Source organism: Balaenoptera ricei, chromosome 9 (assembly GCF_028023285.1).
Source record: "Balaenoptera ricei isolate mBalRic1 chromosome 9, mBalRic1.hap2, whole genome shotgun sequence".
NCBI lineage: Eukaryota > Metazoa > Chordata > Mammalia > Artiodactyla > Balaenopteridae > Balaenoptera > Balaenoptera ricei.
Genome location: NC_082647.1, coordinates 10,640,173 through 10,664,074, shown reverse-complemented (window position 1 = coordinate 10,664,074; position 23,902 = coordinate 10,640,173). Strand labels below are relative to the sequence as shown.

The 23,902-nt window shown below is 38.0% G+C and overlaps 1 protein-coding gene and 1 long non-coding RNA gene across 3 annotated transcripts in view; one reads left to right on the top strand and one right to left on the bottom strand.

Moving 5' to 3' along the window:
• Positions 1-6,296: 6,296 nt before the first annotated feature.
• LOC132371710 (RUN domain-containing protein 1-like) lies at positions 6,297-9,555 on the bottom strand. Of its 2 annotated transcripts, none has more exons than XM_059933154.1 (2): positions 7,648-9,555; positions 6,297-6,892 (listed from the first exon to the last, which is right to left on the bottom strand). In XM_059933154.1, exon 1 carries the CDS (start codon positions 9,536-9,538, stop codon positions 7,697-7,699), a length of 1,842 nt encoding a protein of 613 aa, XP_059789137.1. In that variant the 5' UTR covers positions 9,539-9,555; the 3' UTR covers positions 6,297-6,892; positions 7,648-7,696. The 2 variants fall into 2 exon arrangements, with proteins under 2 accessions (XP_059789137.1, XP_059789138.1); XM_059933155.1 differs by having other exon boundaries at positions 7,661-9,555.
• Positions 9,316-23,902, top strand: part of LOC132371711 (uncharacterized) — a 285,405-nt gene continuing 270,818 nt past the window's right edge. The window contains exon 1 of the long non-coding RNA XR_009504934.1: positions 9,316-9,634. This is a non-coding gene — a long non-coding RNA (uncharacterized LOC132371711). The remainder of the gene's footprint in view (positions 9,635-23,902) is intronic.

Below are 23,902 nucleotides of genomic sequence, written 5' to 3'. Positions count from 1 at the left end.
TAAATTTAAAAAACTTCAAATACACATTGAAATCAATTTAAAAATAGAACTGAGTCATACGAAATGGGAACTGAATGCACAATAATCCTAAAAATAAGATGTTTTTAAAACTGAATGTAGATTTCTCATTCTTTTTTGCAGCTTCACAGTATTTCATTGTGTTAATATACTACTATTTTATTGACTTGTGTCCCATTCATGGCCATTTGTTCCTAATATTTTGCTATCATAAGCAATTCTGCAATGAAATACCTGTAAGGTACAACAGATATTTTTGCAAAAGTAGTTGCAAGGTGTCTGAAAAATCTCAATTTAGGAGATTTTATTCAAAATGATTATTGTAATAAGGGTAGTGGGACTATTACAATGCGGGAATGCTACAACTGGAAGATAATCAAGCATCTAAAGGTCAGGAAGAAAAGGGTTATTCTTGTATAGGAGAGGTAAATAGGCTAGAAAGAACTGGGTTTGGGGAAGTAGAGAAGTGAGTGGTGTGATCAAACAGTTGAGGTTTTTCCCTGAAGTTAGGCTTTGTTTTACATCCCTGGGAACAGACTTTTTACACAAAATAACATGTCCTCTGCAAAGTGTTATAGTTTTACTTCATCCTTTCCTGTATGGATACCCACTATCTTGCCTAACTGCCCTGTCTGGAAACTCCAATGCGGTGTTGAATAGAATTAAGGAGAGCAGACACCCTGTCTTGTTCCTGATTTTAGGGAGAATCATCCAGTCTTTCAGCATTAATTTCTATCTCTTCATTGATAGCCACTACTTGATGCACTATTGTTCCTTTCTTTACTTCTTTGTTTCTTTAATCATTGTTTCCTTTAGTTCTTTGAACATATTAACAATGGCAACTTTGAAGTTTTTGTCTGTTAATTCTAACGTCTGGCCACTCTCACAGGCAGGTTCTGTTGCCTGTTTATTTTTTTCCTTTTTTCTGGTGCAGGGGTCATACTTTTCGGTTTCTTTGCATGTTTAGTAATTATTTGTTGGAAACTGGCCCTCTCCTCTTCAGGCTTGTTATTGTTACTTGTTTGTTTAGTGACTGACTAGATTATTTCAATCTAATCAGTTTGCCCCTGCAGTATGAGGGCTCTGATGTTCTTTCTCAGGGTTGGGCACACCAAGGCTGTGCCCATATTTTAGTTGATTTTATGAAATAAATATTTTGTCATTTGTTGTATGTCCTTAGTATCATTTCTAGAGACTTTAAATGGTTATTATTTTTTTTTTTTAATGAGTTTTGCTGGGGAGCAGACATGTGGATCTCCTCAGTCATCCACTCCCATGTGTTCTTAATAAATAATTTTTATATTTAATTCTTTGTTCTATTTGGATGTTTTCTTCATGTAAGGTGAAAAACATGAAACCAACTTTTTCCCAGTTATTTTAACTCTTTGTATTGACTTGTCCATCTTTATCCAACTGATCTAAAACGCCACCTTTAACATACACTAAATTCTCACATATATTTGGGTCTGTTTTTAGATTTTTATTTTTAATAAGTAAATTATTTTTAATTGAAGTACAGTTGGCTTACAATACTGTATTAGTTTCATGTGTGCAACATATTCAATTTTTTATAGATTACATACTGTACAAAGTTATTATAATATTATCAACTATATTCCTTGTGTTGTACATTATAACACTTTGACTTATTTATTTTACAACTGGTGCTTTGTACCTCTTAATTCTCTTCACCTATTTTGCCCATCCCCCAACCTCCTTCCTCTCTGGTAATCACTAGTTTGTTCTTTGTATCTGTGAATCTGTTTTGTTATATTTGTTTTGCTTTTTAGATTCTGCATATAAGTGAAAACGTACAGTATTTGTCTTTTTCTGTCTGACTTATTTCACTAAGCATAATACCTTCATGTTCATTCATATTGTTGCAAATAGCAAGATTTCTTTTTTTTCTTTTTTAATGGCTGAGTAATATTCCATTGTATATATATATACACCACATCTTCTTTATCCATTCATCTGTTGATGGGCACTTAGGTTGCTTCCATATCTTGGCTATTGTAAATAATGCTGCAATGAAGTTTGGTGTACACATGTTTTTTCAAATTAGTGTTTTTGTATTTTTTTTGATAAATACCCAGGAGAGAAATTGCTGGATTGTATGGTAGTTCTATTTTTAACTTTTTGAGGAACCTCCATACTGTTTTCTCTAGTGGCTGCATGAATTTATGTTCCCACCGATAGTATATGAGGGTTACCTTTTCACCACATCCTCACCAATACTTGTGTTTTCTGGTCTTTTTGATGACAGTGGTTCTGACAAGTGTGAGGTGATACCTCATTGTAGTTTTGGTTTGCATTTCCCTGATGATTAGTGATGTTGAGCATATTTTCCTGTGCCTGTTGGTCATTGGTATGCCTTCTTTGGGAAAAAAAATGCCTATTCTGGTCCTCTGCTCATTTTTTAATAGGATTATGTGGTTTTTCTGATACTGAGTTATGTGAATTCTTAACATAATTTGTATATTAATCCCTTATTGGACATATCATTTGTAAATATCTTCTCCCAATAATAGGTTGCTTTTTTGTTTTTTGATGGTTTCCTACAGTATGCAAAGCTTTTTAGTTTGATGTGATACCATTTGTTTATTTTTGCTTTTGCTGCCCTTACCTGAGGAGACAGATCCAAAAAAATATCGCTAAGACTGATTTCAAAGATTATATTACTTACATTTTCTTCTAGGTGTTTTATGGTTTTAGGTCTTTAATCCATTTAGAGTTTATTTTTGCATGTGTTATGAGAAACTAGTCCAGTTTGATTCTTTTACATGTAGTTGTCCAGTTTTCCCAACACCACATATTGAAGAGACTATCTTTTTCCCCATTGTATATTCTTGCCCCCTTTGGCAGAGACTAATTGACCATGCGTACATAGGTTTGTTTGTGGGATCTCTATTCTGTTCCATTGATCTATGCACGTGCTTTAGTGCCAGTACCATACTGTTTTTATTACTGTAGCTTTGTATTAGTTTGAAGTCAGGGAGCATGCTACCTCCAAGTTTGTACTTCTTTCTCAAGATTGGCTATTCAGGGTCTTCTGTGGTTCTATACAAATTTTAGGTTATTTGTTCTAGTTCTGTCAAAAATGCCATGGGTATTTTGATAGGGGTTACATTGAATCTGTAGATTGCTTTGAGTAGTATGGACATTATAGCAATATAATTCTTCCAATTCATGGATATGGAATATCTTTCTATTTATTTATTTTCTTCACGATTTTTCATCAATGTCTTATAGTTTTCAGAGTACAAGTCTTTCACCTCCTTGGCTAAATTTATTCCCAGACATTTTATTCTTTCTGATGTGATTATAAACAGGATTTTTTCTTGATTCTCTTTCTGATATTCATTGTTAGTGTCCTGCAACTGTAAGTTCTAACAGTTTTTTTGGTAGAGTCTTTTGGTTTTCTATATATAGTATCATGTCATCTGCAAAGAGTGACAGTTTTATTTTTTCCCTTTCAATTTGGATGCCATTATTTCTTTTTCTTGTTTGATCGCTGTGGCCAAGACTTTTACTACTAAGTTGAGTAAAAGTGGTGAGAGTGGGCATCCTTGTCTTGTTCCTGATCTTAGAGGAAAAGTTTTCAGCTTTTCACTGTTGAGTATGATGTTAGCTGTGTGTTTGTCATAACTAGCCTTTTTATTGTTGAGATATGTTCCCTCTATACCAACTTTTTTGAGAGTTTTTATCATGAATGGGTCTTGACTTTTGTCAAATGCTTTTTCTGCAATTTTTGTGGTGATCATGTGATTTTTATCCTTTATTTTTTAAGGTGGTGTATCATGTTGATTGATCTGCAGATACTGAACCATCCTGCCTCCTTGGAATAAATCCCACTTGATCATGATATATGATACTTTTAATGAATTGTTGAATTTAGTTTGTTAATATTTTGTTGAGGTTTTTTACATCTATGTTCATCAGGAATATTGGCCTGTAATTTTCTTCCTTCTTTCCTTCCTTCCTTCCTTCCTTTCTTTTTTCCTTTTTTTTTTTTTTTTTTTTGTAATGTCTTTGGTTTTGGTATCAGGGTAATGCTGGCCTCATAGAATGAGTCTGGAAGCATTCTGTCTTCAGTTGTTTGGATTAGTTTGAAAAGGATAGGCATATACTTTTCTTTAAACATTTGGTAGAATTCCCCTGTGAAGCCATTTTGTCCTGGATGTTTGTTTGCAGGGAGTTTTTTGACTATTGATTCAGTTTCATTACTTGTAATCAGGCTGTTCAGATTTTCTATTTCTTCCTGACTCAGTCTTGCAAGATTGTGTTTCTAGGAATTTATCCATTTCTTCTAGGTTGTCCAATTTGGTGGCATGTAATTGTTTGTAGTATTATTTTATGATTATTTGTATTTCTGTGATATCAGTTGTAACTTCTCCTCTTTCATTTAAATTTTATTTATTTGGGCCCTCTCTCATTTTTTATTGATGTGTCTGGCTAAAGTTTTATCAATTTTGTTTATCTTTTCAAAAAAACTTCTCTTAGTTTTATTGATCTTTTCTGGTGTTTTTTGATCTCTATTTCATTTATTTCCACTCTTTTTTCATTGAAGTATAGCTGATTTACAATGTTGTGCATTTATTACCACTCTTTATTATTTCCTTCCTTATACTAACTTTGGGCTTTGGTCTTTTTTCTAATTCCTTTAGGTGTAAAGTTAGGTTGTTTCTTTGAGATTTTTCTTGTTTCTTGTGGTAGGTCTGTACTGCTATACACTTCCCTCTAAGAACTGCTTTTGTGGCATCTGACAGGTTTTGGAAAGTTGTGTTTCTATCTCCATTTGTTTCAAGGTGTTTTTTGATTTCCTCTTTGATTTTTTGATTGAGCCATTCGTTTTTAGTAGCTCGTTATTTAGTCTCCATGTGTTTTTTGTTTTGGTTGTGGTTTTTTTTTCTGTTTTCTTCCTGTAATTGACTTCTAGTTTCATACCATTGTGTTTGGAAATAATGCTTGATATGGTTTTAGTATTCTTAAATTTATTCAAACTTGTTTTGTGGCCTAGTATGTGATCTATCCTTGATCATGTTCCATGTGTACTTGAAAAAAATGTGTGTTCTATTGTTTTGTGATGGAAATTTTTGTAGATATTTGTTAAGTCTATCTGGTTAATGTGTCATTTATGGGCACTGTTTCCATGTTAATATTCTGTCTGGATAATCTATCCTTTGATGTAAGTGGAGTATTAAAGTCTCCTACTGTTATTGTGTTACTGTCAATTTCTCCCTTTATATCTGTTAATATTTGCTTTATATATTTAGGTACTCCTCTGTTAGGTAGACACATGTTTATGAATGTTACAACCTCTTCTTGGATTGACCCCTTATTGTTATGTAATGCCCTTCTTCATCATTTTTTATAGACTTTGTTTAAACTCTATTTTATCTGATACAAGTATTGCTACTCCATCTTTCCTATTGTTTCCATTTGCATGGAATATCTTTTTCCATCCCTTCACTTTCCGTCTGTGTGTGTCTTTAGCTCTGAAGTGAGTCTCTTATAGGCAGCATATAGATGGATCTTTCTTTATCCATAAAGCCATCGTATACTTAGTCATTTACACTTAAAGTGATTACTGATAGCTATGTACTTACTGCCATTTTGTTACTTATTCTCTGGTTGTTTTGTAGTTCTTCACTGTTCTTTTCTCCTTTTAAGTCTTGTCCCTGTGGTTTGATTTTCTTTTTTGATATGTTTGGGTTTCTTTCTCTGGTTTTTTTTGTTGTTGTCTATTGCAGGTTTTTGGTTTATTGATAAACTGATAGTCATTTAAGTTCAAACACATTCTAAAAGCTCTACATCTTTTATGTCCCTTGTCACACTTTATGCTTTTGATATCATATTTTACATCTACATGTGTATTTCTTAACTACTTTTATAGATATATTTGATTTCATGACTTTTGTCTTTTAACATTTATACTAGCTTTTAAGTGATTGATCTAATGCATTTACTATATATTTGCCTTTACCAGTGAGATTTTTTTTCCCTTCATATATTTTCTTATTTCTTGTTATGGCCTTTTCATTTTCAGTTAGAGAAGACCCTTTAACATTTCTTTGTAATGCTGGTTTAGTGCTGCTGAACTCTTTTAGTTTTTCTTGTCTGGGGAACTCTTTATCTCTCCTTCAATTCTGAGTGATAACCTTGCCATGTAAAGTATCCATGGCTGTAGGTTTTTTCCTTTTATCACTTTAAATATATCATTTCACTCCCTTCTTTTTTTTTTTTTTTTTTCTTTTTTTTTTTACACAAAATACTGATTTTATTAGCAACCACAGATACCATTTTTCACAACATTTTACACTTATCCTGTTTCACATGAAGGAGGACTAATTCTAATGAATTATCAAGAATATATCTTAAATAATATCTTACTGAAAAAATTAAGTTAAAATGCACTACATAATAGTGCAGACACAAAGTGCAGCTGGCAATTTAATACATGAAACGATGCTGAATCATTAGTGTTGGGAACCCATTTGGCTTTCCGGAAGGTGATACACTTTGCTCATCTTTGGTCAGTCCCAGATCAGGATGCAAGCTGAATGGCAAACACGAACTAAAAAGGCTAAAAGAGACCCAATCGGACCAGTCTAGAGTCAGTTTTACAAGGAAATGCCGAGCCCCTTCTTTGTCACCAGTCATCTGCCACAGTTCCTACCCCCGCTGTAGTATGATCACGTGGTCAGACCTCCTCCACCATCCAGCCTCCAGGACACGTGGAACACACCTTGGACACGTTTCCTTCTGAGGAGCTGGGAGGTGTGCAGAGGAAAGGTTACTCGCCAGAGGACATGGTACCAGATGGTGGCTGTCCTGATAAACCAGCTCCAAAACCGAAAGACCATCATCTGGGCTGTGAGGAAAGGACCACGTTGTCAGGGACAGATTTCAGTTCTTACCTCTACATGAAAAAGGGCTCATATTAAAATCAACTGTGGGGAATTCCCTGGCGGTCCAGTGGCTAAGACTCGGCGCTTTCACTGCTGTGGGCCCGGGGTTCAATCCTTGGCTGGGGAACTAAGATCCCGCAAGCTGCTCGGCGCAGCCAAAAAAACAAAAAAAAAAAAATCAACTGTGGTAAACACCCTTAAAATGCTGTTCTGATATTCCCACTCCCGGTTTTAGAGGCAGCTATGGAACACACACGGCCTCCCCTGACCTTGGGGTCAGGAAGAAAGAGGCATCAGTATTCACAAAAGGAATGTGAATTCTGACCTAGGACTCTCTCAAACCTGCTTCAAGTGAAGGAAGATGGCTCGCAACTTGACTGACAGGAGCCCTAAGTTGAATGTCTTCCAGGACCAACAACTCACTCATGCTGTCCCTCACCACCGTGAAGAGCATGGTTACAGCAACCCGGATTTTCTACAAATCAGACATGACATGATGAGTGCGTGCCATGACTGACTTCTTTCCAACAGGTTCAAGTATATGTGCTCCCATGTACACCGTGGTTACACGCCACGGCAGAACCTTTTAACAAGAGGGTCTCCAGCATATCTTTCTGAGATGCTAAGTTGATGGGGGAGAGAGACTTTGCATCATCTGGCTAGGGAAAATGTCTTTAGCCCCTCCTCCTAATTCTTGCTCTTATCCTAGAAGACTAACCATCTATCCTTACTGAGCAAGATGCTGGTCTGGGGCCAGGGCATCCTCATCAAAAGGCATCTTTGATGTTCTTGAGCTGGCGCACAGCCAGGTCTACAGGGAGGCTGAACTTGAGGCTGCTGAGGCGGCTAAGCAGGTTGAGGGCGCTCTCAAAGCCTGTGTGTGCCATGTAGCTCCAGGGCTGGTAGTGGGGCTCGATGAGCGACCCCGACTTGCAGATGAGGTTCACCCAGGACACGAGACGCTGCTCATTCAGCGCCATGCACACCAAGGCCTTCAGCTCCGAGTCTGCACTGCGCTTAAAAGGGTCGTGCTCCGTCAGCACCACGTGGATGGCTGTCAGCAGGCTCTGCTTGGGCGTCACCACAGTGCCTCCCATGACAGGCAGGGCGAAGGACTGTGAGAGCTTCCGGGCGGGGGATTCCACGTAAGCACGGCCGTTCTTAGCGTGGTAGTACTTTACAAAGAGCTCCCAGGGGTGCATGGCCTCGGGGGCCGAGGAGAAGGCCGGCAGCAGACAGGCGATGGGGGCCATGACGAGGCTCATCCCCGGTGAGGAGGCGTACAGTCCATGGGCCAGCAGGTCCCTCACGGCCACAGTCAGCTCCTTCCGCACAGCCGCGGTCAGCTCGTCCTTGCCTCCCAGAGAGAGGTCCTGGAGGCCGGCGGAGCTGATGAAGTGGTCGTGCGCCTGGTGCCTCAAGGCCAGCTGCTTCACCCTGTCTACTGACACCTCCAGCCTCTTCAGTAAGGGGGAGTAGTCCCTGTCAGCCTGGTCCCTCTGCCACAGGGTCTGCGGGATCTGGCCCGTGGCGCAACCGAACTGGCTGACAGCAAAGATCTGGAGCACTGCCAGCACTCGCCGCATCAGGTGCAGCCCTGTCTCCCGAACTCTCTTCATGTCTTCTGCCTTCGTTCTGCTGTTTCCTGGAGGTGGTCTGCTGCTGCCAGTTCTGCAGGAGCCGTTTCCTGTCTTCCCACTGGCCTTGCACTCACAGTGTCCACTACCTGTCTGTAATGGGCTTCCTACTTCATCTTGGATGAAGCTGATGAACATCTCGAGGTCTCGGATCTGAGTTTTCAGCTGCTCAACCAGCTGTTCTTTCACTCGGGCTGGGTTGACGATCTGAGCTACAGCTACATCCACACGCTGCCGAAGCTCCTCGGTGGACAGTGAACTGAGGTCCTCATTCAGGTTCATGTCCAGTTTCTTTATTAACTCATCGATGATCACCCGCTGCCTTTCCAAGACCACCGACTGTGGCAGGGAGTCGTAACTGCCTTCCTGATAGGCAAACGTCTCCAGGTCATCGAGCTGGGTTTTGAGCTGCAGTATCAGTTCCTTCTGCTTCTCCCTTTGGGTTTCCAGATGTTCCCGTTTCTCCTGCTCACTCTGGTCCTCGCCCCGCAACCGTGGCCGGTCTCCCGGCATCCCGTCGCCATCATCGCTGGCGGGGTCCTCTGGGCTCCCGTAACCCAGGACGTGAGGGCAGCCGCGGAAAGCGAAGTCCTCGAGCTCGCTCAGGAGGCGCTGCTGCTCCGCCGGCGCCCCGCGCACCACCTGCCGCAGGCGGAACTGCACCTGCACGAAATGCGAGGACAGCGCGAGCAGCGCCGAGTCCAGCCGCCGCCGCTCGGCCCGCAGCCGCCGCAGCGTCCGGCCCGGCGAGTCCGGCGGGGAGCCCGGGGCCGCTCCGGGCTCCTCGGCCGCCGCCTCTTCCGAGAACGCCGCCGCCCCGGGCCCGGCCTCTGCCACCGCCCCCACCGGCGCCCAGCGCACTGCCTCGCACGGCGGAAGCGACTCCTCTTCCTCCTCCTCTTCGTCCTTCGCCTTTGAGCCAACGGCCGCCACCCCCGTTAGCGGCTCCGCAGCCGCTTCGAGAGCCGCCATGTTTTAGGAAGCACCGCCGCACGTCAGCCTTCACTCCCTTCTTACCTGCAAAGTTTCTTCTGAAAAGTCAGCTGATAGCCTTATGGGAGTTTCTTTGTATGTACTTTCCTTTGTACTCTTTGTTTTTTCTCTTGATGCCTTTAAAGTTCTCTCTTTAGCTTTAAAATTTGCCATTTTAATTATGATATGTCTAGATGTGGCTCTCTTTGGGTTCATCTTATTTGAGTCTGTCTGTGCTTCCTGGACCTGGATATATGTTTCCTTCCTCAGGTTAGGGAAGTTTTCAGTCGTTATTTCATGAAATACATTTTCTGCCCCTTTCTCTCTCTTCTTCTTCTGGGACCCCAATTATGCAAATGTTAATATGCTTGATGCCATCTCAGAGGTCTCTTAAACTATCATCATTTTCTTAAAACCTTTTTTACTGTTCTCTTTGGGTCATTTTCACTATTCTGTCTTCCAAGTTGCTTATGCATTCTTTATAACCTAATCATCTGCTGTTGATTTCCCCTAATGCATTTTTAAAATTTCAGTTATTGTGCTCTTCAGCTCTGATTCGTTCCTTTTATATTTCCTAATTTTTGTTGAAGTTCTCACTGCATTATTTCACTCTTCTCCTGAATTCAGTAAGCATATTTATGACCATTACTTTGAATGCTTTCTCAAGTAACCCACTTATCTCTGTTTCATTTTTTCTTTCCCTGCCCCGGGGTTTGTCTTGTTCTTTTGTTTGAAACATTTTCCTCTATCTTCTCACTTTGTTTGACTTTCTCTGTCTTTATGGAATTAGGCAAAACAGTTACTTACCCTGGTCTTAAAGTTGTGTCTTTGTGTAGGAGTGTCCCTATGCAGGCTGTGCCCAGTGGCTTTGGCAGGAGGGCTGAAGCTGAAGCAACTGAAAGCTGGGGCTTTTTCCAGGGCACATTGGGTTGTCACCTTGGCAGGATGGGCTGGATTCAAAGTCTGGTATGGGCTGGGGCTTCTCCTGGAGTGCACTGGTGGCCACCGCCTTGGCTAGGCTGTCTGGAGCAGGGGACTAGAGCTGGAGCCCAGAGTGGTCTGGGGCTTCTCCCCTGATGCACTGAGGGCTGCCAGCTTGGGGGGGAGTAACTATGGAACTGGAGCCTGGTGTGGGCTAGGGTGCTGAGTTGGTCTCAGGAGGCTGGCTAGAGTGCCTGCTGTTTTTTAATCTGTTGCCTCTTCTCTGGGACTTGGAGAGAATAAATCTGTTTGTGTGCCTTTTATGAGCAAAATCTCAGTTCTCTATAGTCCTCTGGCTCTCCTTGTCATAAGCCCTTCTTGTTTCCAAAACCATTTAAGGGGGCTTATCTTTCCAGTACTGGGCTCCAGGTCTGGAGTACCCAATGTGGGGTTCAAACCCCTTTCTCCTAAGGGAGGACCTAACTAGATCACTTCTCTTCCCCTTCTACACATTTTGGTGTGTTCTTTTCTTTATATCCTTAGTTTTAGAAGAGTCATTCTGTTATTCCTCAAGTCAATCTCAAGAGAGAGTTGTTGTATATATGTATACCTGGAACATATATATATAGTTGTAGTTTTATTGTGTTTGTGGGAGGAATTGAGCTAAGGGTCTTCCTACTCTACCATTTTGATACCCTATTTCTGGTTTTGTAAATTTTCTTCTATTTGTTGTAATTATAGTGACATGTGGTATTCTACTTTTTAGTTTTGAGAATTTATCATGTTTTAATATCTGTTGTGGCTGTTTCCCATCATCATTATTATATTTTTTAATTTACTGATTGAAATTTTACTTTTTAATTTTCCCCAGTGAAGTTTGGAATAAGATACCCTTTCTCTATAACAATAAATACATATTAGTATATTTATTTGTTTTAAGTTTTATAAATGACCTTGGTAAGAATGATGTGGTATTGGCTTCCTGCCTAAGACAATTGTATGGTTTCCATTTGTTCAAGTGATTTTTTGAATTTTTAGTGGTGTTTAAAAAATTTCCTCATGTATGGTTTACATATTTCTTGTTAAGCTTGTTCCTATATATTTTATATTTTTGGTTGCTACTCTAAAAACAATCTTCTCTTTTTGTGCCTTTTTAAAACTTCCTTACAGTTTTGTTTTGTTTTTTTGTAATAATCTTTCAATATATTCTTGCCTTTGCCAGGTTATGGTCATATCTTCTAAAACTAGAAGTTTTTAACTAATTTTTTATTTCTAACTATATTGGCTTATACCTATAGTGAAATGTTAAATAGTATAGATAATAGCAATAAGTTTTTAAAAATTTCCCCTATTTTTGATGGAAATGCCTCTAGTATTTCATATATATGCATATATATCATATATATAATCCTACTTATATGTGAAATTATACATAAATATATTCATAATTTTAAAGTTGGTTTTTCCTATATAATTGAATGATTTCTGTAGAATGGGTTTTCAATTTTGTCAAATACCTTTCCAGTACCTTTAAGTGTAATCATATAATTTTTGTGTTAGCTCTGTTAGTAAGGAGAATAATAGCTTTACATTTCTTAATATTGACTCACTTTCCAATATGAGAATAAACTCCAAATATTCATGACTTTATTCTTTTAACATACTGCTGATTTTTGTTCAGAAAGATTTTATTTCGTATTTTTGCATCAACATTTGTAAATATAAATAGTTTCTCACTCTTCTTGGGTGTGACAATTCTACCTAGAATGTTAATAATTATCAAACAACCACCACCAAAACAAATACACATACACATCTAACACCTGTTTAAAAATAATTTAAAAAATTGATTTATTGGTAAGGGCATAGAAATGGAGCAGAGTGACATTATTTTCCTTAATACTTATCTTTATTTCGAGAGGGATTATGCATAGGGAGGCTTATAGACTACTTTGGGGTGGGTGGCAAGGAGAGGAATAGGAATTTGGAACTTGTAGGTTGGAGGAAGAGAGAATGACGCAGGGTCATTATCTGGTAAACCCATGGATGTCTAGCCTGAAGGAAAATTCTAAGTGGGTGTTCCTGTGATAAACTTGTAAGAACTGAGGTACCTTGTATGGTTTTAAAATTCATTCCCTCTGCCACAGTGTGTTGTACTTTCTCCTCCAAGATGCCTAACCTTTCTTAATCTGCTGACACAACAGCCTTGCATCAGTCACATGAGAAACTAAGGGCAGGGAAGTGGAGAGAAGTGCAGCCCCCTCCCCTGGGCCCACTTTGGCGGGAGTATCACCTTATGGAAGAATCCTAGGGTGAGACCAGGCATGCAATGTAGCCTAAAACAGAGAGTCACACTTAGGAGTCAGGAGTAGGTGTGTGAACTAGTTTAGGAATGAGTGTGGAACAGACCATCGTATCTTGAAATGCTATGGGAAGGTGACACTTGAAAGGTAAAGAGGCAAAAATGTAGCCAGGTGATAATCAAGTCTTCTCTTGCATAGCATTTAAGATCGGAATGTCACACTTACATGCATAATTTCAGTTGAACTTTATAGGCATTTAGTATGTTAGGTAGAGCAAGCCATATTGTTATTTTCTAGATGAATATTATGAGAGGCATGTTCTTGGTCCAAGGTCACACAGCCAGCAAGAGATGAGACCAGGTTTATGTCTAGGTCTTCTGAATATCTTCAGTTTATTTTTAATAATAATTAAGACATATATAAACTATGTGTGCCTAAGATAACTCTTCCACAATCACCTTGACCTCTAACCTGAAGTGGGATGTGTTTGGCAGTATTCAGCTATCATGAAACTGATGTAATTCTTGAGACCTTCCTAGTGGTTCCTGATCAGTGCCAGCTAAAATCCTAAATTAAGAAGTGGCATTGATTCCCAAGAAAGAAGTTAGACCTTGATTTGCTAAAACTCTGATTACACTTAAGATGCCATTTCTCTGCAAATTTAATGCCCTTCAAGGTATTTTCAACCACAATCAAAGTATGCTTTCTTGCTTTGAAAAATGATGATGCTGAAAGTAATTCAGTAAAAATCTCTGATCATTGCCACTTTGACAGGTATGGATCAAAGGAAATTTCTTTTAGAGAAAGTAAGTTGCTCAATGATTCAGTAAGCTGAACTTTAAAATGTGCTACTAGTAGTCTACGAATATAATGCTATGCGTGGATGGCACCTCAGATTTCCACTTGGCTGCTTGCAAAGATTAATGACCAATGTCACAGGCATGAAAGAAAAATTGTACTGATTCTGGATAAATGCACAGCACACCATATAGTTTCCCTAAATAGCACTTAAGGTTTTTTTCCCCCTTGTGTAAAGTTATATTTTTAATCCTACCAGTAAGTGAGAGCATATTCTAGACTCTCAAAAAGCTTCATCAAAAATATATTGTACATTATATGTCATCTCAGTAATCCCTGCCCCCTTTTAAAACTAGGATGACCATTTTGCATTCCAAAATGCCTATCTACAATAGGATATTTTTGACAAATGTGCTCTTGACATATTGTTCAGAAACAATTTTAGAGTGCAAGTTTTAGACTTTCTGATTATGAAATAATGAGAGTCCTTTAAAGTTCTTTAGGCATTTAAGAAGATGAAGTGCTATCCTCTGAAATCTACCACTCTTTTTAGTAGTATACTCTTATGACTTATATAAGGTTTTAAACTGAATAGGCAAATTACCTTTACATAATCTGCTCCTCAATTGCTGGCTTTAGGAGACTTGTTACACTTAAATTATTTTTCTTCTAGTTTTACATATTGGGCTACAGTGGGCTTCAGCCAGTGATATAGCCAGTTCAAATGATGCAAACGAATTCTGCTTGTGGCAATACTTAAACCATTTGTAGGGTTTACAAAAAGTAGAATCTACAGGAATATACTTTCTTAACTTTCTTTATACGGCCAAACTAAACTATTACATGCTAATGAACTTTATACTAAAGAAGGCCAAATGGCTGAAATAATAGTTTCATTCTATGTTAAAAAATGAAGAGATTTTAAGTTAGGCCTCTTTACTTTTTTTTTTTTTTTAACATCTTTACTGGAGTATAATTGCTTTACAATGGTGTGTTAATTTCTGCTTTGTAACAAAATGAATCAGCTCTACATATACATATATCCCCATGTCTCCTCCCTCTTGCGTCTCCCTCCCATCCTCCCTATCCCACCCCTCTAGGTGGTCACAAAACACCGAGCTGTGCTATGTGGCTGCTTCCCACTAGCCATCTATTTTACACTTGGTAGTATATATAAGTCCATGCCACTCTCTCACTTCTTCCCATCTTACCCTTCCCCCTCCCCGTGTCCTCAAGTCCATTTTCTATGTCTTCGTCTTTATTCCTGTCCTGCCCCTAGGTTCTTCAGACCATTTTTTTTTTTTTTTTTTTTTTTAGATTCCATATATATGTGTTAGCATATGGTATTTGTTTTTCTCTTTCTGACTTACTTCACTCTGTATGACAGACTCTAGGTCCATCCACCTCACTACAAATAACTCAATTTCATTTCTTTTTATAGAGAAAAACATAGGCGGAACACTCTATGACATAAATCACAGCAATATCCTTTTTGACCCACCTCCTAGAGAAATGGAAATAAAACCAAAAATAAACAAATGGGACCTAATGAAACTTAAAAGCTTTTGCACAGCAAAGGAAACCATAAACAAGATGAAAAGACAACCCTCAGAATGGGAGAAAATATTTACAAACGTATCAACAGACAAAGGATTAATCTCCAAAATTTACAAGCAGCTCATGCAGCTCAATATCACAAAAACAAACAACCCATTCCAAAAATGGGCAGAAGACCTAAATAGACATTTCTCCAAAGAAGATATACAGATTGCCAACAAACACATGAAAGGATGCTCAACATCACTAATCATTAGAGAAATGCAAATTTACTTATTTTTGAACTAACTTTTCTTAATAAAGGAAATTTCACCCCATTTAAATAACTCTATTATAGTTAATATACCTAAAAATCAATTCCAATTATTGCTAATTATGATGATATATTTCAATATTAAATAACTGCTGTAAAGTGAATATAATTGCTTGTTTTCTTAAAATATTCTTTTATTTTTAATAAGAAATTTAAAATCTATTAAGTTTTTGTACAAATAAACAGTGAGGCTCCTGAAGGCAGGAACTCTCACTTTTTAAAAGTTTCTAGTGATGCTTATGGAGCTTAGAAACACACTTTGTATTGAAGGCTGTGGGTGGACAAACCAGTGAAAGATAGTATGCAGGTCATATCTGGGTATTCTGAGGGGTAGAAATGCATCTACCTTTGAAACAGTCCCTTTTCCTAATGCTGCTCCATAGGAGATGTCACTGAGTTTCGCCCACTTTCCTACGAATTTCCTACAGTTTTCATGGAACTGGGGTCTACTTGGGTGGGAACCTGGTCATTCTCTTCATTCTTGCCAGCTTCCTTTTCCCAGAGCAAGACCTTGGTGTTCTATCCTAGCCAGTGGCTGGGGTCAGATTATCATACTAAGTGAAGGAAGTCAGAAAGAGAAAGACAAATATCATATGATATTGCTTATATGTGGAATCTAAAAAAAAAAGATACAAATGAACTTATTTACGAAACAGAGACAGACTCACAGACTTAGAGAATGTACTTATGGTTATCGGGGGGAAGGGTCGGGGGGCACAATAGACTGGGAGTTTGGGATTGACATGTACACACTGCTATATTTAAAATAGATAACCAGCAAGGACCTACTGTAAAAAATAAAAAACAAACAAACAAACAAAAAACTTGATAAATTGCATGGAAATCTAGCATCTCACTTTCCTGATATTATTTTAAACATTATGACTGATTAGACTCTCAGCAGTTAATTCCAAATGAAGATAGGACTTTCTGAATATGGCCAATAACATGGATTTTTATTTTAGCTTTTGCTTTGGATCTGTGATGCAAAGTTGGAAGTACAGAGCACTTCATAGCAAGGGCTCCCTCTGGTGCTCACAGATACCATCTTTTTCTCAGTGTGGTAACAAGTTGATACCCACACTAGAATTCCTAATCCTAGACGGGGAGCAGTCATGGAAGGCTGACTTACAACTGTAAGAGGAAAGTGGGTCAACCATAGGATGTGCTATGACGCTTTGGTTGCCAGTATTCAATATTCAAAAAGAGAAGCAGAGGAGAAGAACCAATAAGTTATCTAAGGGGACTTGGTTGTCACACTTTTCCTTTTTCTCATTACCTTTCATCTTTTTCCAAATAGGAACAAGAAATCAAAAAAGTAAGGCTAAAAACTATTTCTGCTTCATTAACATTGATGTGGGTCAGGAGTATATGTCACCTGTTAAAAAGAATTCCATCAACAACATCCCAACTCCCACTTCCAACAACAGCTCACACTTGCATGATGCTCACTGTGTATCAGGCACTGTTCTAACTGCTTCATATATATTGACTCATTTTGTCTTCACAAAAATTTGTTCCTTCATCTGTAAAATAGATTAACAGAGGCACAATACGGGGCATACTTCTTAAGGGTTGCATGACTATTACGTAGTGAAGAAGGGTTTCGGTACAAGCAGTGTACAGTTGAGGATCTGTGCACTTAGCAATGTTACTGTGCCTGAGGGCAAATTCTCTTTGAATTTAGTCTATTGGGGTCTGGTAATCTTTTTTTTTTTTTTTTGAAGTGAAACTTTGCTGGTTTTTTTGTTTTTTTTTTTGTTTGTTTGTTTTTTAATTTTATTTATTTATTTATTTATGGCTGCATGGGTCTTCGTTTCTGTGCGAGGGCTTTCTCTTGTTGCGGCAAGCGGGGGCCACTCTTCATCGCGGTGCGCGGGCCTCTCATTATCGCGGCCTCTCTTGTTGCGGAGCACAGGCTCCAGACGCGCAGGCTCAGTAGTTGTGGCTCACGGGCCCAGTTGCTCCGTGGCATGTGGGATCTTCCCAGACCAGGGCTCGAACCCGTGTCCCCTGCATTGGCAGGCAGACTCTCAACCACTGCGCCACCAGGGAAGCCCGGGGTCTGGTAATCTTTGTTCTCTGCTGTGAGGTGATCATTGCACAGGAAAGCATACACTTGCAGCTGAGCCAGTAAATGATGAGACATCTAGCAGGTAGCAGGAAAAATGATTTTATTGATATTACTTATCATTGTGTGATGGAAATAAGAAAGCATCAAACGTTACACAAATCACCTTTAATTAAAGTCGAAGCCTCTGACTGAACACCACTTATACTTGGGCTCTGAGGTCCCAACTTAGCAATAGATGGGAATAAACTCTTGATTCACTCGAAAGAATTAGGTTGAACAAAATTCTGCTGAGTCAACTGTTGATACCCACAAACCACTGACACATGAAAAATAATTATGGTAAGTGAAAGAAGCCAGAGGAGTGAACATGCTGCATTATTCAATTCACATCAATTCGATTCATGCAAAATTTTAGAAAAGGCAAATAAATCCATAGCGACAGGAAGCAAATCAGTGTTTGCCTGGTGACAGGGGACTGGGGGATGGGCGGGGGACGTAGGAAAAGGATTACAAAGGGACCCAAGGACATTCTTTAGAGTGGTGTATGTGTTTGTTATCATGTATCCATATGTATACTTGGAGTAGGTACAGGTTGTTGTATATCAATTACACCTCAATAAAGCTGTAAAAAAATTAAGATTAAAACGAAGAAAGGACATTGAAAGCATTGACCACAATGAGGCAGGTTTCTCTGACCCACCCGTACTCTTCTGCCAGAATCAAACAGAGCTGATGTCTTGTGAGTCAGGGAAGCTATTGTGTTTTGGGGAATTCTCTTGGGACAGTCTCTCCCATGAGCTGGGTTTCTATGCTCCTTGAAATGCTTTAATGATTTTCAGGAATAAGGGAGGGAAGTATGGGTAGAACATTCTGTTTTACTTGGGTTTCTGGTCTCAAGCCTGCTTTTATGGCTCTTACGACCCCTGCCAGCCCCACACCCCAGTTCATGTTCCATAACCCCTTCAAACGGTCCATGCCTTTATGCGGCAGTTCTAGCTAGATGCATGCTGGTGGGTTACTCCTATACCAACAATGAATACACAGTGTGTATACAGCATAAATGGACCAGTGCAACATGGTCTATTGCTTCTTAATGCTCTATTTCTAGCTGTAATAGGTACTTAGCAGTAAAGCCTCTGAAAATGATTTGTATCATATCATTTTTGCTTATTGCCCAAGAGTAGCCTACTGCAGTTTTTTGGTATTCTTATGAGTCCAACTCAGGTAGGCAGATTTTTTCAGCTTTTAAACATAAGGAAGAGAGCATCTTAATTTTATTGGAGTTGCTAATGCTGTTAACAGCTGTCATGACAATAACTTTTATGAGAATAAATGCTTTCTGACAAAAATTTACTTATTAGCATACTCCTGAGAAGCTCTCCATCAGATCAAACTAAACCAAATTTGTCTCCTGCTTGATACAATACCTCCTCTGCAGCCTTATTTAGATGTCTGGAGCTCTCAGGACAGCCTCTTGTTTTATTTGGAAGTATCCTGCTCAAGCAATCTTAGTCATTGCTTCCATACAACTAGATTTAACACCAAGTTGTCCTTTTTTTTTTTTTTTTTGCAAGTTATTCCCATTTTATTTATTTATTTTTTATACAGCAGGTTCTTATTAGTTATCTATTTTATGCATATTAGTGTATACATGTCAATCCCAATCTCCCAATTCATCCCTCCACCAGCACAGCCCCCCCTTTCCCCCCTTGGTGTCCATACGTTTGTCCTCTACATCTGTGTCTCTATTTCGGCCTTGCAAACAAGTTGTCCTTAATGTGTGCAAGAATACAAAAATACACCCCATAGGAAAGGGACAATATGCTGTATATTAGGAAAGTGACAAATACAAACTTTGCTTCTCTTATTTTTGTCATTCTTTCTAAGGCAGGATATTGGGCCAGGTATTTTTCCTTGCCACTGCTTTGTATTGCTCTTCATTGTTTCCTTGACTTCATGGCACATCGAATTATCCGTCCCTGCAAAACTTGAAAATCCATGCACTTTTTTCAGCAGGTATAAGAAACAAAAAATCTTCTTCTTGTCTATTTTTCTTCTAATTCTGGCAAACGTAAACAGCACTTCTTTGAATGGGCAGCACTTCTGTTTGCCCTGTGTATTTTCAGCTGTCCTTGAATTCTTTGTTTTCCTTCCTTTAGTATTGGAAGTTAGTAACAATGTTATTTCTGAAATATTGTTCATGTTTCATTTTTCAAACATTGAGAAAAGTGTCAACTTGTGCACTTTATGCATTAGGAAAAGGGATTTGGAGATTCAATATTCATACAGCACTTCACAATACATTCTCTCTACTATGATATCAATTCATCAAATGTAGAGAATCGCTTTAAGTACGTAAATAAAAATAGCCCCCAAATGAGCAGTCATAAACTTCCAAAATAGTATACATTGACATTAAGATCCAGAAACAATGAAAAGATGAATATAGTACAGCTAATAAAGTGAAATATCTCAAAACTAATAGGAATACAAAAACAAAAGAAGTGAAAAAAATTAACATTATGAAAAGCCAGAAGCTAAAGGTAGAACATTCCAGAGAGATCCCTAGTAAGGACTAGTGAGAGATCATTAAAGCTGATGAATGTAGTGTTTTTGAGGGTTACAGCAGGGAGTCGCCATGAAATAATGAGTTATAGTATCTTGAGCTCTATCACTCCCTGAGTTTGAGTGAAGTACTTTTGGAAGTACTTTTTAGTTTCAGGTGCACAGCAAAGTGAATCAGTTATACATATGCATATATCCACTCTTTTTTAGATTCTTTTTCCATATAGGCCATTACAGACTATTGAGTAGAGTTCCCTGTGCTATACAGTAGGTTCTTATTAGTTATCTATTTTATATATAGTAGTGTGTATCAACTTTTTAACACATGGAAACTTCACCAGAGCTGTGTTCACTATTCAAAAGTGTACCATACAAAATGGGACTTTCTTGGCTCCTTCCAAAGGGGTTTAACTAAGAAGTGGCAGGCTTTTATTAGGAAACATTATGACATAACAAGCTATCCCAATGCATATATCCCAATGCATATACCCCAAGTACAGCTAGTGTGCCTGGTGTAAAGTAGAACTTAGTAAATTACACTTTTACTGTGTGAAAGAATACAAAATATCTAGTGTCAACACAGAACTAGGAGTTTAGAAGGACATACACCCTTTATTACGTATTTTTCTACATGTCAGTTGACTTAACAATTCTCAAGAGAAGGCAACCACAGAATAAACCTTGTAGAACAAATAACTGTAAGGAATTCAGAGCTGACAGTTAATTTATTAAATGTTCTGTGTTACAGAGTATAAATGACAACATTACACCCAAACACTAATTCCTAACTTTATTATTTGTATTGTACCATGGTCATGTTCTTGCTTTAAATATCTTGCAAAGCAAAGATCTTTTGAATGGGAATGTTGTCTTTTTAGACCTGGGTGAACAGAATCATTTTATTAGGAGGCAACCATTGTTGTTTGTAAATGTGATTCTATTTCTTGCTAATCCCTTCAAGAGGCTTATTGCTTCTATTTAAACCTCTTCTGCAATTTTTTTCACCTCTGGAAATTTTTTTCCTCAACATAGCCTAAATAATTCAGTTTTAAGTATTCAGAGACTTGAAACTTAATGGCAAAACACTTGAAAACTTTTGGAAATCATTTTGATTAAACATCCACATTTTCTTTATGCTTAATGGTTATTGATGTTAAAGTACCATACCATTAATAAAAGATCATAAATAAAAGCACTTATAGAGGAGAGGAGAAACAAAATTAGAAAATGGTCTTAGTAGGGTGAATTATTGAATGAAAATAATATCTTCTTAAAATACATCAGAATTTCTAATGACAAATCAGATTTTCTTTCTTTTACAAAAATTACTGGACTGTATTAAAGATGCACTTTGTGAAAACATTCAGGAGGAGAGGATAGAGCAAGCTTTATGCAATTTTGATATCTAATAAACCTAGTTCTTCACCCAGGTCCCATGCCCTCCTCTCTCACCTCATGCACCTTGAACTTTACGTCCTCTCTAATCTTATCTCGTAATACTCTTCTTCTTTTTCTCTTATAGAGGAAATGCATACAATATAGAATCTCTCCTTTTGTTTAAAGCTATTTGAAATAGTCCTAACATATGGGGCACTTTACAGAAGATTGCTCATTAAATCTAAAGTGCCAGAAATAGACATTTTCTCCATCAATACCCACTTCATTTGAATTCAATGCCTTCAGAAAATGAGAAGGAACATGATGGATTTTTTGTGGGGATACGGAACAGGGTCTTTGTTGTATCTATTTTTCTGTTCTCAAGGGAAAACGGGACTCTTTTTGGGTGTCCTTTGAGACCTAGGGTACCCCACATTGAATTTATATTGTAGGTATAATTTACTTAGTTGGAGGTAATTACAAATACTTAGCCATTAATTTTTCTCCTATTCGTTTTCCTTTCATAACAAATAATGGTAGAGCACTAAGATAGTTTCAACATGAATACTCACTGACCTGGAATACTCTGAGGACATTTCAATACCACCACATCATTGTATGTCACCAGAACTCGTGGGCAAGCCCAGTTGCCACTAACTACTTACTATAAAACAGGGACAGTAACAGCTCAACAACAATATCTATTTTTCCCTTCTTGCATCATTGTTTATCCTGCTCTGTTTTTTCTTTACCTTCTTTCTTCTCTTTCCCTTCAATTGACTCTGCTCTTTCTCATCTACAATATCACGTTATTGTAACAGCCTTATTGTCTGTTTCCTAACACATCCTTTCTTCTGAGCTCTCTGCAGGCTAGTTTTGCTCCCATGTGCGCCACTATAATTGTTTATTCACTCAAATACTTAATGAGCACCTACTATGTGACAAGCACTGTGCCAAATGCTACAAGCCATAATGAACAAGACAAAGTCCTTGAACTCAGAGAGGTTACAGCTTAGCTATTCTTAGGTTTCCAAATGCTTAATTCAAGTCTCTTCTTACTCAAGTCATCCTCCTTGACCCCTGCTTCTTTTGATTATTTTGTTCAACCTCTTTTAAAAACCCTCTTTGTTTCACTTCAATGGCCTCCCATTAAGTAACTCCCAAATAGAGCAGGAAACTTTGATGTGACACCTATGTAATTGGTGTCATTACTTTATAATTTCAACTTTTCTTCTTATGACTCCTCTGCCCTTAGCTCTTCTTCTGTTTTTCCTCTGAAGGAGAGTCAACTCTTATCTTTAAGCTCATAATTCACAGATCTGAAACATCTTATTTTACAATTTTTCTATTTCCATTTGATTACTGGTTTCTCAAAATACAGCCCCCACTCCCTCTCCAAATTTGTTTTCTTTTTTTTTTTAGTAATTTTGCTAGTCTTCCCTTTACTGAAATAATCTCAGTTCTAGTTTTCTGGGTGTATCAGTGTCATCACTCTTGTCTCTGACATAGAGCTTAAAATCTTGAATTTATGATTGGCTTGCATTTGCTACAGCTTAATGATTCTCAAGCTTTCTCTTTTGTCCCCTTTCTTTAAACATAATGAAACACTCTCTCCTTGAGTTGAGAATAACTAATATGCACAAAATATAATAAATTTTTGGTCTAGTTCTCATCAGTCAAGATAATTTTGAGTTCTATTTATGTACTTTGAATTTTAAAAAATCAACTTTTTACTCAAATGTAAAATTATTCCACAATATCTATTATGCTTCTTAAAAGACACACACACACACACACACACACACACACACACACTGTTCAGACATCTCATACACCCACCAATGGAAAAAGACTTTTTCTTCATTGCATAACTTTTCCCATTTCCATAATCTCCCAGCTGAGAATCACTGTTTTACCTAATCACTCTTTTTTTTTTTTTTGACTGACTGCTCAATGCTTTTATTTATTCCTTTAAAAATATTACTCTAATATAATTTATACAAATAATAGAAATGAAAGCACTGCATTATAAGTCCACAGTGAGGATAGATTATAAATATGGACAAGAATTCATCCCCTTTTTTCATTTACATTATAAGTGTTTCTAATACATAAGACATTTTACTTATATTCACATAGGGCTGCTTTAAAAAAATAAACTTTTTATTTTAGATCAGTTTTAGATTTACATAAAAAATTGTGAAGATATTTGGGTTGCTTCTATGTCCTGGCTATTGTAAATAGTGCTGCAATAAATATTGGGGTGCATGTATCTTTTCAAATTATGGTTTTCTCAGGATATATGCCCAGGAGTGGGATTGCTAGATCATATGGTAGCTCTATTTTTAGTTTTTTAAGGAACCTCCAAACTGTTCTCCATAGAAAAGAGTGAAATAAGGGCATTTGTAGTGATATGGATGGACTGGGAGATTGTCATACTGAGTGAAGTAGGTCAG